This window comes from Ceratotherium simum, chromosome 25 (genome assembly GCF_057802395.1).
Source record: "Ceratotherium simum simum isolate JZ-2026a chromosome 25, ASM5780239v1, whole genome shotgun sequence".
NCBI lineage: Eukaryota > Metazoa > Chordata > Mammalia > Perissodactyla > Rhinocerotidae > Ceratotherium > Ceratotherium simum.
In genome coordinates this window covers 44054612-44068890 of record NC_141924.1, presented here as the reverse complement: position 1 = coordinate 44068890, position 14279 = coordinate 44054612, and the positions used below count along the sequence as shown (strand labels likewise).

The window sequence follows — 14279 nt, the reverse complement described above, 5'->3', positions numbered from 1 at the left end:
AATCATGCTTAGGCAAAACCTGCCTGGAACAGATTAGGTGCAATGTATACAAAGGCATACATACCACTTTATAGTACAAAATTTTTCAAAAAACACATGGAGAATAATTTATATTTATAAAGAACAGCTGTTTATATAAACACTGTTATAAAAAGCAAAGCTCAGACAAAAAGTGATCAGAGTCTACTCCTCACAGATAAGGCAACTAATGCCCTAGTATCTCAAAATCCTTTACAAAAGGAGAAAGTTTAGTAAATTTTAGCTCAATTTTTTTCTGTATGTTACTTTTTTTTCTTCTTTTTCTTTTCATCTGCTTCCATTTTAAGCTTAACTTCTTCAGCTGTAAGAGCGCCCAGCTTCTTATTCTTTGCTTTCTTGACTTTTTCCTTGATGGCAGCCACATCAACTTTAGTTTCAGTAGATGCTACACAGATTAAGAACATAATATATGTAATTCTTTATATTTTAACAAATAAAACATAAAGAATATATATTTAGGACAATAATTTCAGAGCACTGTTAAAATTGAAAGGTCATGTTATAAATATAAAACACCTGCCTAAAGGAAAGTTCGAAGTTTCTTCAAACTAAGAGAAAATAAATCATAAAATAAAGTACTTTAAAAACACATTAGTGAAAGTATACATGAAAATGGCATTATAGTTTAGCTATTTGAACCAATTACTGGATTCAATTTATATTAAAACTATATTTTTTCCTTAAATCGTACTTGAAATCGCAGCATGAAATATTTTTACTTATATTCTTTTCTGTATTTTGGAACTTTAGAGTACTCATTAGTATGCCAATTTTCTATCTTGCATATTAAAATAATTTAAAATTACACTTCATGAGGAATATTACATGTAGTCCTTCTAGCTTCAAAAATTTTAACTAATCATAAAGCTACAGGTCAAAATCTACTTCACTTACAACCACATAAAAATTTAAAAATACAGTTTTCCAAATATTAGTTCAATGAATGACCAGTAGTATTTTATTTAACATCTGAGAGTATTTGGAGGTCCTCTTAGCAGAATGCAACCATCTAATCAAGGCCAAAAGCGTGAACAAAATAGAGAAAGGAAGCATAGAAAAAATGTAACTTTTTCTTACCATTTAAAGAACAGTACTCAGAGCATAAAAGAATCACAAGATAAAACATCCTTATACAATCTGCCCAGCAATTTGAGGAGCAGAGATCTAAAGCCTCCGCTATAGTGGAACAGCTACATTTTTAATCATTATAAACTGAGATTATTTTTTGTTTTATTGAGGTATAACTGACATATAACATTACATTAGTTTCAGGTATACAACATAATGATTTAATATTTGTATATATTATGAAATGATCACCACGATAAGTTTAGTTAACATCCATCACCACACATAGTCACAAAATCTTTTTTTCTCATGATGAGAACTTTTAAGATCTACTCTCTTAGCAATTTTCAAACATACAGTACAGTATTATTAACTATAGTCACCTTGTAGTACATAATATCCCCAGAACTCATTTATTTGATAACTGGAACTTTGTACCTTTTCACCCCCTTCATATGTTTCTCCCACCCCCACACCCCTCTTCTGGCAACCACCAATCTGTTCTCTGTATTCATGAGCTCACTTTTTTTTTTTGAGATTCCACATATAAGTGAGATCATACAGTATTTGTCTTTCTCTAACTTACTTCACTTAGCCCATGTTGTTGCATCATGCTGTCATATATTCAGCCATAAAAAAGAAGGAAATTTTGCTATTTGTGATAAACTGAGATTTAACCAGCTACTGAACTACCTTCAAAGCACATAAATGACAAATTGTACAAACTGGAAATTATAATGCTTATGACATTTTTAACTTTTACATAACCAATGATCTACATAGTAGAATACAGTATTTTTAAAGCTGTTAACACTGATATAACATAAGATACCAAACTAGCAATGTTCTATCTGGCTTTGAGCCATAGGTCATATGCAATGCTGCTGGTGACCCCCTCCCCTCACTGTGCCACCGGCCACTTTGGTGAGTTACCTTAGGAAGAGTACAAGTGCTACTAGTGGGAAAGAAAATGCAACAGAGGAGAGGACAGATCAGAATGAGGCTAGGAATGGAGAAGAGAAGGCACGAGAGTGCTTTCTCTGAGTATCTTTTTAAAAGCCCCTAAAAAAGACCTTCCTGTTATTTTGTTGGTGTCCTTCAGCACAAGGGGATAAGAAATCCATGTGGACAATATAGGAATCAAACTTTAAGCCATAGATCATGTACGCAAAGAGAAGAAAAGCACCACTTCTGATAAGCTCTTTCTGAGAGGCAAGATAGCAGAACTCAGGGATCTCACTGCTTTACTTTTATCTTCATAGAGGATTCACTGCTCTGGTTTCTATCTTTCACTACCACACAACCAGAGGTCAGGAGAGGACTGTCAATCTGGGATACACTTAAGTAGGAAATAGCAGCTCCTAAATTATAAATGACCTCAGTTTCTCATCTTAGGCTTAGTGATTAATGAAATGCTAAGAGAACTGATGGAAGAATAAGGTTATTTCTTTACTAAACGCTCAAATAGATTCAGTCAAATTCCCTATGGGTTTACTCTTCAGATAACAGACTTTTGCATCATACCAAGAGTTGGAAAACAAGCATTACCTTCCTTCAGTTTCACAACTGGTTTTTCTTTAGGTGGAATAAAAGCTTTGTTTCTTTCCTCTTGTCTCTTAGTGAGCGCTTCTGCTTGTTTAGCCTACAGTGTTAATACAAACACGTTATTACTAAGACACAATTCATAGTTAAGTAAGAATTCAGTTTCTCTGACCTTTGCTATTAATGTTGTTAGCCAGACAGTCTTACCTTCACTGCTTCCATTTTCTGTCGCTTCTTTTGACTTGCCTTCAGAAAGTATTCACCACTAGCCAATTCTTTATCAATCTGTTGAAAGTGGTATTTACAGTTACATCAGAAATACAGATTAGAAGTCATTTCCTAAGAAAGTCACAATGTCCTTGAGGTAAAGACAGTGGGATCAAAAATCCATGATTAATTTGTAAGGGCAGTGACATAAAAAAAGAAAATGTACTCTAAGCTGAGGGAATACATGCAGAAAAGCAAAAAGGTAGCAAAGCAGGTGATGTGTTCACGGAATACACAACAGACTGCTTTAGGTGGGGTGGAAGGTCAGTGACTCAGAGAAGCGTGAGAGGAAACTGGAAAGATAGTTTTGGGGAAGCTTAAAAAACTTGTATGCCAGGCGAAGGAGGTGAGATATGATTTATAAACGACTGAAGGTTTCTGAGAAGAGTGAAGAGACCAAAGCAGCGTTTCCTAAGGTATAGAAGCATGGAGGAGATGAAAGCTTGGGATAAAGGTGGCAGCATGCAAAATGAAAAGCAAGAATTGCCAGGATTTGGTAACTAATTAAATAATAATGAGAGAAAGCTACAACTCATTCATTCAATATAGAGTCAACATACATAACTAATCTATCCTACACTTTCATAGCATTAATATATCTAAGGCAGTGTTCTAAACGCTTTACAGTTACTAAGCTCTTTACAATTACTAATCAATTTAATCCTCATTAACAATTCTTTGAGATAGGTATTATCATTACCCCCATTTTATGTATAGGGAAACTGAGACACGGATGGGTTAAATAAATTTCCCATAGTCACAGAGCAAATAAGCAGCAAAATAAGTCAATTGAGACATCACCATTTCGAGAAGCTTACAGTGGTAGGGGAGAGATCAGACAATTACTAACAAACTCCAGGCCAGGGCCATGAGAAGTCTAGCAGGTGTCATGGAAGCATGGTTAGTAACTGGATCGCTCTGCTGTCCTCAACTATCAGATTTCCTGGCTTCACTACCTCCCTTTTCCAGAGCAGTACTCATGATCCAAGACTTGCACTGTTGTTTTCACCATGATGATCATCATGCCTTTTTTCCCTTTGACCTTTCATCCAACGTTCCCTGAAAAACTCCAAATACAAGGCTGTGGAGAAGACAAGACAGTACACAGAAAGGAATGGGTTTACGAGCTGAGCACAAAGAACTAGGAAAAAGGGGAAGACTAAGATACAGCCAAGGGAGGAAATAATGAAGCTAGATCCCTCAGGAGACAGGTGAAGACAGAATTCAAAGAAGAGGTAAAGAAAGGATTAATGCAGATGGAAAAAAACAATTATAAGTGAGAGAGGAGGAAGCTGAAGGTGTTCTTGCCTGATGGTCTTCAATATGTCAGTGAAATAAAATGCACTGTCATCTGCCAGAAGTGGGAGGGTGCCTAAAGAATTAAGAGGCTACACAGAACTGCCAGACAGTACTGAGGCCCTATCTGAGGTTGGAAACATGAATTCACAGTAAATATAATCCAAAGATATGACTTTCTCCAACTATGTTTGCTAGCCACGTTGTGGGAAAGAAGTCAAGTTTTAGGACTGATCCACATTTGAGAGTTTTGCTGGGCAGGTCTGACAGAAAGAAAAGGGAGCATGACAAAAAACAGTGAGGGACAAGACAGAAAAGGAAATTTTGGAAAGGAAATGAAGCCAGAGGAGAGTTGACAAAATGAGAGGCATTCATAAGTTAGAAAAAGGATAGATACTAGAATTTAAAACTTCAGAACTGGAGCAGTCATATAGCACATGGTCACAGGAAGGATGCTAAAGCAGAGCAGAGAACACTGTGGGCTAAACTGTTGACTTTTTCATCCATGGAACATATATAGTGGCTATGGGGACACGAATGATGTAGTTTACACCTTGATGTAGTTGACACTCACAAGGTGAAGCCCCTAATACCCCCCGACACACACTTAGCTCAAAATAAGCCTATTTACACTTACTGTCAGCTGCTTATATCTCTACACACACACACAAATTCCACCTAAAATAACCTCAATAAAGTTTCTGACAAAATAGATTAAAATACTTCCCCCCTCATGTAAAGAAATTCAACATTTAATACTGACCTGACTTTCTGGCTGTGGTGGTGGGAATGGTGTATACTCTTTCTTAACAGTTTTTTTCTTTGGTTCCTTGCGTTTATTCACATTTTTGTGCTTGAACTGTGGCAAAAATCTTTCCCAACTTTGTGATCTTAATTCAGAATCTTTTGCCAACTCTCGTTTAATCATTAAGGTCTTTAGTCATGGCAATATAGGAACAAAGTAAAAATTTTTATTTTCAAAATTCATACATTTGTCAAACTAAGACATTGTAAATATTGTTCCTAGAAATAACAAAATTAAAATGAGGAATAGTTCTTAGTCTCTTCAGTAGGAGTAAACCAATTCCATAAAGAAAACAATATGTAATCTCAAACATGTATAATTAACCAAGCATCAGAAAACTATTAGAAATTTAGATTAAGAAATGCAGTATTGTTAAAATAAATTGAGATGAAAATGAGACCAATTCAGCTTTTCAACATTATTTCATTAAAACTTTTACTATTCAACTTAATAACAGCAGAGAGAGTTCTTCATTAGCAGTGTTCCCTGCAAGCAGGAAGCTTTTGGTAGCATCAGGGAAAGAAAAAAGCAAATTTTCTCTTGATCACACAATATTTGCACATTTCCCCCATGCCAATGTGAATTTCACAGACATTAGAACATCAGAGGATGCAAACCAGGCATCAGATTTGCATCCCATTTTTAATGTCCCAATGTAACTCAAAATGGTTCTTTTGCCCCAATCTAAGAGTGACTTTTTAACTTAACTTCATCAAATTTAAGTGGACTGCTTAACAAATACCCATCATAAAATGGCTCATGATACCATGGGTACATTTCCAAGTACCATCAGGCACTTTGTGCACACAGGGATATAACAGATCTCTCTCAAAGAATCTATGAGTGTTAAATTCCAAAAAAGGTTTTAATGCAATCTGAAATATTCCAGACTTTATTTAAAGAGTGAATTCTGAAAGATCACATCTTTAAATATAGTACACAGGCTCATAATCTAAGAAAACTGGATTTATATCATCGACAACAAATCTATGAAGCTTCCTTTCTTTGTATTAAAACTATATAATACATTACACTGTCCCTTTCAATAGTTTTCAAACTGTACTCCACAGAGACCTAAGCTTTCAAGGATGTAACTACAAGACTGGGGTAGAGTTAAGTTGGCTGAACTCTAATTTACCCAAAATAGCTCCTCTTTATTTGTTTTGTATATTAGGCTTTCATAAAAGATTTAATTTCAAGAAAGGTTTCTGTAGCTAAAAGAAGTTTGACAACTACTGTTAGAGTAATATATTTAACACTCACTTTAATGTTATAAATAGGATGAATATTCTTCATAGTATCTAGGACTACTTTTCGAACCTGAAATTTGCAAAGAAAAATAAATTAGTCATTTATAAAGATTTTAATGAACTAGGTAGAAGGGGATACATTGCAACATGTCGTATGAACCAGGCAATGGTTACCACATTGAATATAATAGTTCCTTCCATTGCTCTGAGTGACTTCTAGATCTTTCATAATCGTCAACCTCCCTTGAATACAATGATGTTCTCAACTTTATTGCTAAAATGTAATATATAGAACTAATATAACACATTGGAACTGTCGGATTTAGTGGGAAGAGGGCTGGATTTAGAGTCAGAAAATGTGGGCTCAAATAATGGGACTACCACGTCATATGGGAAAGTCACTTAATTTTCCTGTTCCAGCTTTCTCATCTATAATGTGAAAATGAAACTACCTCAAAAGTCTGTTCTAAGAATTAAATAAGATAATATATGTAGACTTTACAAAACTATAAAGTATTCAATATATTTAAATTATTATTGCCCCATGAGAAAAGGGCAGATAACTTATGAGAAACAGGTGCAACAGAATTACTATTAAAGGCCCTGGAAAGGAAGCAAGACTTCACAGCCAGATCCAGACAATAGCATCAAAAGGAGTTAACAGAAACAGTATCTGCGCCACAGATCTTCTCATAACATTTAATTTAACAAGTTAAAGAAAATGTTCATGAGTACATTGAATAAACATTATGCTAAAATTCAAACAAAAGAAAATATATCTTAAAGGAAAAGAAGTTTTCAGAGTCTGACCTCTACTGGCTCTATACGTTACTGCAAATAACATGATCTCTATTCAACTCTCCAATCATTTGAGCCATGCAACTACATCATGTGTCTCGTATGTGCTGCAGACTAAGATCTTAAATACCCATTTAAAATGTGTAGTGGAAGGAGTGATGATGGGCAGCCTTTCTAATTCAAAAATGGATGCCTCTGTAGTTGCCAAAGGTTGGCACCTAATATGTTAGGGTCCAGGAATGATGATTTCCTCAAATTACAGTATTTACTAATGGGAAATCAAACAAAGCACATTCTTAAAAAATAAAATAATTATAAAACAATATTTATCCAATGGACTATTATATTATAACCAAATTATTTAATTTGTTCTCTGCTGAAAATTAACTTAAGATAGTAAATACTTCTCACCTCTTTTAAGCCACTAAAAGGTCCAATGGCTGAAACTGTGTTTCCCTGAACCATAATGTAACAGTTTGTTAAGAGTTCCAATGCCTACGTCAAAAGAACAATAAGTTGAAATTCAGTACACTGAAAAACTAATGATAGAGAACGATATTCAAGTAGTCCACTGATAAAAAGTACCTTCAGTGTAGATCCTTTGGGACCAATGAGCCGTTGTCTTCTTTTAACAAATCTTTCTTTATTTCTTACTAAAGAACCTATTTTAATGATGTCACATGCAACATCATCCTGAAGAATCCGTACTGCCTTATGGGGAAATAAAGAAAATACTAAATCAATATTCTTTATAAATACATTTCTTTTCAGAGCCCAGGCTAATGATATCTAAGCAGAAAAATGAAAACTCTATGGAGGGAGAAAGGGAGGGGTGCAGTGTTATATGTTGTCTCTAATGTTGATGCAAATAAAGCCAAGTCTCTATAATTCTAAATTTACCTGTTCAAATGAAACACTCCTTGCTAATAGTTTTATGAGGTCTCTGGCCCTAATGATGATATACGGATCAAAGGTCTTCTTTGTTGTACAAACAGTCATGCTGCCCTCAATCAGGTCCAGGGTTGCATTAACGTGCTGCAAAAAGGAAGGGGCAAACAAGCAGCTGTCTAAAAATGGACTCAACTGTAGATAATTAGAGGCTATCCTATCAAACTATTAATTATTGTGAATTAAGCTGTCTCTCAAATTCTATCAACTCCCTCCTTGAAGAAGCTAGGTAGTTAATATAAATAATTAATACTTGATTACTTTCATACTTCAAAGAATATAAGAAAGTCAAGCAATTGAAGCCATTTATACTTAGTTGGCTTTAGAATACTTTGTACTTACTGGATTAAAGATTATCTCCAGTTTAAAAAATATAAATCAATCCAAATGAAGCCATACTTAAGACCTAAAGTAGAAATGTAAAGTTATATACAGTATAGATACATAATACAGTATTAAAAGATAGGAGAGAATGATAAAAATGGAGTCAAGAGTAAAGAAAGTCAAAAATAAGGATAATTGGTGTCTCTGAAGAGAACATGATAAATGGAACAAGAAAGAAATTTTTAAATTATAACACTGGGACATTTTACTGAAATAAAGGCAAACTTGAATTTACAGACTGAAAGAACACATCCTTTCAGGAAAAGTTGGTACTGACTGTTTAGCACTGAAACAAATTCAGTGTTAATAGATGTCAAACATCACAAAAAAATTCTATGGAAATCTAGACAAAATCAAATCACTTCTTGGAGGAAAATTCATTCTGGTGTTAGACTTCCTCATAGCAAAAAAAAAAAAAAAAGTAAAGGGGCAGCCAGGCGGTGTAGTGGTTAAGTTCACGTGCTCTGTTTCAGCAGCCCAAGGTTCACAGGTTCGGATCCCAGGCACCAACCTACTCACTGCTCAACAAGCCATGCTGTGGCGGTGTCCCACATACAAAATAGAGGAAGACGGGCACAGACGTTAGCTCAGGGCCCATCTTCCTCACCAAAAAAGAGGAAGATTGGCAACAGATGATAGCTCAGGGCCAATTTTCCTCACCAAAAAACAACAACAACAAAAAAGTAAAGCTATATAGCTTCCCTATCCTGGACCCAGCTCTAATCTACCATCAGCTTCCTAAGGGTGAGAACAGACCCTCCCTTTCAAACTTTTTTCTAGCTTGGTTTGTATTAGCTAAATACACAGTAAAAACAAATTATCATAGGTTTAGACAGAAGTAATAATTGGAAAATTATGCATTAACTCTCAATAGGAAGAACTAGATATCAACAAAGCAAATAAAAATGCTATTTTCTGACTTGTGAGCATAATCTGAAGAATATTTCAACATAGTGAGTGATGAACAATTCAACATAAGGTTGGGTCTCTACAAGTTAACAACAAGAGTCCAAACCCAGATGTAGAAAGCTGTAAAAACAGCCTGCAGTTTGCTGAGCCACCCTCATACTCAATGGGCAAAAACAGCTCCAGGGCAGTCCCAGAGTTGAGAAATGCATTTTATATCACAACCTAGTACACACACACACGCACACACACACAAATGAACCAAAAGCTTCATAACATGACACTTACCCTTACCACATGTGACACATTCATTTTTTTAAGGCTCATTATATCCACTGAATTGACTTCTTGATCCACTAATGGGTTTCAATCCATAGTTGGAAAAACAAAAACAAATACACTGCTCTAGGGGCATGGCAGCAGCAACAGATAGAGGAAAGTTGGCCACATCCACAGCCTTCATTTAACGTGAAAATTAAGCAATTTGTCAGGAACATGCCTCAACTCAAACTGTCCAGGTACACTGTCACTAACAGAGCATACAGCAGGCATTCTGAAACTTGGGAGTTCATGGGTGAGTTTCAGACAGTCCATGAAATCCCTAAAATGTTAAAGGTATGTGAATTTTTCAAAGTAATCTATTACCTGCAAAATCAAAAACAAATGGATTATAGGAATAAAGCTTATCTAGGCTGTTTAAAATACCAAAGGAACCAAATTAACCAGTTATGCTAGCACTTAAAAAAAAAAAAATCCATCAGCACACATATATTTATTAAAAGTAAAGGTATAAGAAAGAGCAAAATCTCAAAGAAATATATAAATATGCATACATGCTCATTCAAGGCTTTCTGTACCAAAGGCCAGCACTCTTTCAAGTAAGCCTCTCTATATTTTGGGAACAAAGTTGCAAAACTGCTTTCCTCCAAGAGTCCTCTGGGATTGTCCTCTTTGGAAAAAGCTGGTTCCTTCCAACCCTCAGGAACAGTGAGGAGTTCTGATTCATCTAGAGAGGGGAAAAAATTTATACATCCGATTTTAACCTTCTTTTGACACTTTTTGAACACTTGCACACATTTACCAGCTTCCCAGTACTCTCCCTGCACTTCCTCTTCCCATGCTTTTTATAGACTATTCAACAAAGAACATGCTTCTCACTATCATCAACACGCTGTATTAAAATTACCTGTATACATTTCAGTCCTCTCATAACACAAAGTTCCTTAAGGGCAGGGACCCTCCTAATTAGCATATGCCTGACAGACAGTGGGTACTTAAACTTCTATTGCACTACACTATCTTAGAGGTGAAAATTCAAATACCATTTTGTTTATATGACTATTTTAGGGGCAGGTTTGGTGGCGCAAGCGGTTAAGTGCTCGAGAACTGCTGCGGCGGCCCGGGGTTCGCATCCCAGGCGTGCACCGACACACTGCTTGGCAAGCCATGCTGTGGCGGAGTCCCATATAAAGTGGAGGAAGATGGGCACAGATGTTAGCCCAGGGCCAGTGTTCCTCAGCAAAAGAGGAGGATTGGCAGATGTTAGCTCAGGGCTGATCTCCTCACACACACACACACACACACAAAATTAATAATAAAAAAAAAAACTAATAATCATTGGTATAGGGTTTCAGGTTTTCCAAAGAGTTTTCACGTGCCTTATTTCTGTATATCCTTCATGACAACTATGAAAGGTAGGAAGAACCAGTATTATTTTTTCCCATTTTATAAAAGACATTCAGTCCAAAAAGATTAGTGACTTGCCTAAGGGTACACAAAAGTGAGTCAGTCTAGGTCTCCTTTCATTAAAACAAAATGCCTCCTAAGGGCTATAAATGATCTCCCACATCATTTATTAAAACTCCTGGTCCTGGATTTTAGGAACCTCTTAAATCCAACAGCTATACTTTAATTCAGCACACTCAAAGGTATGATCCACAGGCCTGCAGCATCAGCATAAATTGGGAGTTTGTTAGAAATGCAATTCTTGGGCTCCAACCCAGACTCACGGGATCTGAATCTCTGGGAGGAGGCCCAAGAATCTGTTTTAACAATCTCATCAGAAAAGTCTTATGCACACTAAAGTCTGAGAAACAGGTCTTTATAGCCCATGTTATCAACTCCAGTCAGGTAAACCTGCTCTCTGTTTCTTATACTTCTTCACTTTGCTACTTCTGGATCAAATCACAGAGGATTAGCTAGTCTTCATATACCATTCACTTCCCACTATCCTAGAAAATCTCCAATTCTACAACTGTGATACTTAAAATGCATATCTAACCAAGTCCCCACCCAATTTAAACACTTCGATGGTTATGAATTTTTAAAAAACCAACAAAATGACAAAAGAAATACAAAGAAATTTCATAATAGAGGAGGAACAAAAAGCCCCAAAACGTGTGAAAAGATGTGCAACCTTATTAGTAATAAGGAAAGTTTGAACTAAAACTGTAATGAGATACCATCTCATGCTTACCAAAATGACAGAAATTCAAACTTCAGAAAATACCAAGTGTGAGTGTGGATGCAGAGCAGGAACTCTCATCCACTGCCCGCGGGAGTGTAAACTGGCACAACGCCTCTGGGGAAGCCTGAGTATTACCGGCACCGACCCTATACTTCAAGGAGTCCAATCCCATGTACGTAAACTTGAGAAACTCTTGAACACGTAAACCAGGAGATATGTACAAAGATGTTTACAGCAACAAACGACGGGGACAATCCGAAAGTCCACCAACGCAAAATGAAAATATAAATTACCATCTATTCACACAAAGGAACATCATACAGTAGTGAAAAGAATAAACTACAGCTGTAAGTACTGCCCTGATTGAATAACAAAAACAAAGTTAAGCTTAAAAAGCAAGAGACAGAAAAATGCCTACAGTCCTCGTTCATTTATATAAAATTCAAAAGCAGGCAAAATTAAAGCATCTTGCGCATAGGTAGTAAAGATGATGAAGGAGAAGAGAGCGATCAAGACGATTCAGAGGGTGACTGACGTGCCGGAGGGGGAGAACCCGACGGAGAGGCTGCGGGGCTCGCGGGCGCGGGAACGCTCTCTTCCGCTGGACGGCGCGGGCCCTGCTCACGCGCGGGTTGACGCCTGCGCGGTGCGTATACTGCGCTGCCGTGAACGCTCCACCACGAACGACGCCGCCCCGTCAGCACCTCCCTAACGCCTGCAGAGGGCGAGGTCAGGCTTTTAACCCTTCAGTAGGACGGGCTGCTCAGGCCCGGGGCCCTGTCTCCAGCCTCTCTTCCTGTCATTCACTCGGAAGAAAACAGACAAAACCAGACGCCACAGCGACACGTCAACTTAAAAGTGGGGCAGCCTCAAGAGCAGGAGCCGTGTCGTCTGACGGATAGGAATAACGGAAACGCTTCCACACCTCCACTAACCGATACGCCGGGTCAGGCCACGCGGCCGTGTCCGCCCCGCATCCTCGCGCCTGTCCCACGCCCTCGGGGCCGGCGCTCCCGGACACACCGAGCTCCTCCCGCGTCCCTCAGCTCGGCCACGCCAGCCGCCGCCCCCGCGGTCCCCGTCCTCACCGGTTCACAGAACACCCGAGCACAAGCAATTAGTCAGGAACACGTGGCCGGACTACACCGGCCAGACCCGGCCACCACCCCCAACCGTCAGCAACTGTGGCCCTCCACTTCCCAGAGCGGACTCAGGCGGCGTACGCGACCCCGGCCAGCCAAAGACACAATCGCGCCTCCACATCCAAACCCCAGGCTTCGCTTCCCACACACCCCCACCTCGGTTCTCCGGCTTCGGCTTCTGGGTTCGAGACTCACTTTTCCCAGCCGCCGTGGCTGGCCCCTTCAGTGAGGAGGACGCCATCTTCAAATTGCTTCCGGTGTTACCGGAAGTGACACGGTTCTTAAATCCTACCGGGCTTAAAAATCCCTCTACTCAAAATGAGTTCCGCAGAACTCAGACGAGGAGATGTGCGCAGTCTCCGTTCGTGCGCACGCCTGAGCCCGCGGAGTTGCTCAGTGCAGCGCTTCTCGTGCGTGGCCAGTGGAGAGCCGAAGAGTTCGTTTCCGGGATTCTTTTCCGCTCTGCAACTGCGGAGTTTGACTGCATGCTGGGAATTGTAGTTCCGCACTGTGGGAACATTGAGGGCTGTCGGATTTGTAGTTTTCTCGTGGCCCCAGTGTCTAACCCGGGACGTCGGACTTCAGGGTTAGGGCACCTGACGCTATCGTCATTAATGTCACTTATTCGTTCATTCGATAAATATCTTATATAATCATCAGGTAAGTCCTAGGAGTTGGGAGGAGGTACAAATATGAGAATATATGGTTCTCGACAGCAAGAAGTGACGGTAATAACTACCATTTGTTTGTGCCTGGCACTTTATTTGCATTTCTAATCCTTAGAACAAAATAAAGTTAAAACAAATCTCTCCAAAATTGATAATTTTTTGGAAGGTAAGTTTTCAAATCCTTGTTTCTGATGGTAGTTTTCTTGGGTCTTGATATTTAGCTGTCTCCGCCGGAGAGGTAGTAATTAAGCGACACTCCTGAAGTATTCCACCTAGCCTAAGATTTTCCGAAATGACAAACTCCTGTCTACCTCAGCACTGCATATGGCTGACTTCAAGGTGTGAAATTCATCACTGCTACAAGTGTTTACACTTCTAGGAATCTAAAAGTTCTTACACATGGTAAAGATAGGACTTCTTTTGATGATTGGTCTTATTGCTTGACTTTTCTAAAATTTCCTGCAGCACAACTAGGGAAAGTCTTTGATAGGTTGAATTCCTTGTGTTAGTGAAAGGAGGAACGTTTATCTGAAATCCACCCTTATGTATCTTCTATAAAAATTTAGATTTTCGTATATGAGGTACATGTATAAAACAGACTGTTAACTTGGGAACAGAAGATCCCAAGACACATGATTATGTTAAGATCTTTGCTTTTATCCTGTGTCTTAAAAACGACAGTCAGTGATTCCATTCCTG

The 14279-nt window shown here is 38.3% G+C and overlaps 1 protein-coding gene across 4 annotated transcripts; it reads right to left on the bottom strand.

Annotated features, from left to right (window-relative positions):
- Window positions 1–81: 81 nt before the first annotated feature.
- Window positions 82–13381, bottom strand: KRR1 (KRR1 small subunit processome component). 4 transcript variants are annotated; one of them, XM_087449166.1, is made up of 11 exons: window positions 11780–12283; window positions 10137–10309; window positions 9592–9659; window positions 7966–8100; window positions 7651–7776; window positions 7477–7560; window positions 6281–6337; window positions 4976–5146; window positions 2857–2934; window positions 2656–2749; window positions 82–424 (listed from the first exon to the last, which is right to left on the bottom strand). In XM_087449166.1, the coding sequence occupies exons 3-11, from the start codon at window positions 9628–9630 to the stop codon at window positions 282–284; spliced, it is 927 nt and encodes a 308-aa protein (XP_087305292.1). In that variant the 5' UTR covers window positions 9631–9659; window positions 10137–10309; window positions 11780–12283; the 3' UTR covers window positions 82–281. The 4 variants fall into 4 exon arrangements, with proteins under 4 accessions (XP_087305292.1, XP_004417937.1, XP_087305290.1 ...); XM_004417880.3 differs by lacking the exons at window positions 9592–9659; window positions 11780–12283 and adding an exon at window positions 13069–13376; XM_087449164.1 differs by lacking the exons at window positions 9592–9659; window positions 11780–12283 and adding an exon at window positions 13108–13375.
- Window positions 13382–14279: the final 898 nt, after the last annotated feature.

Coding starts and splice junctions, on each gene's coding strand:
- KRR1 (XM_004417880.3), bottom strand. CDS start 13,153: ATGGCGTCCTCCTCACTGAAGGGGCCAGCCACGGCGGCTGGGAAAAGT. Junction 7,777..7,965: donor GGAGTGTTTCATTTGAACAG/GTAAATTTAGAA, acceptor TTTCCCCATAAG/GCAGTACGGATTCTTCAGGA. Junction 6,338..7,476: donor CTTTTAGTGGCTTAAAAGAG/GTGAGAAGTATT, acceptor TGCAAATTTCAG/GTTCGAAAAGTAGTCCTAGA.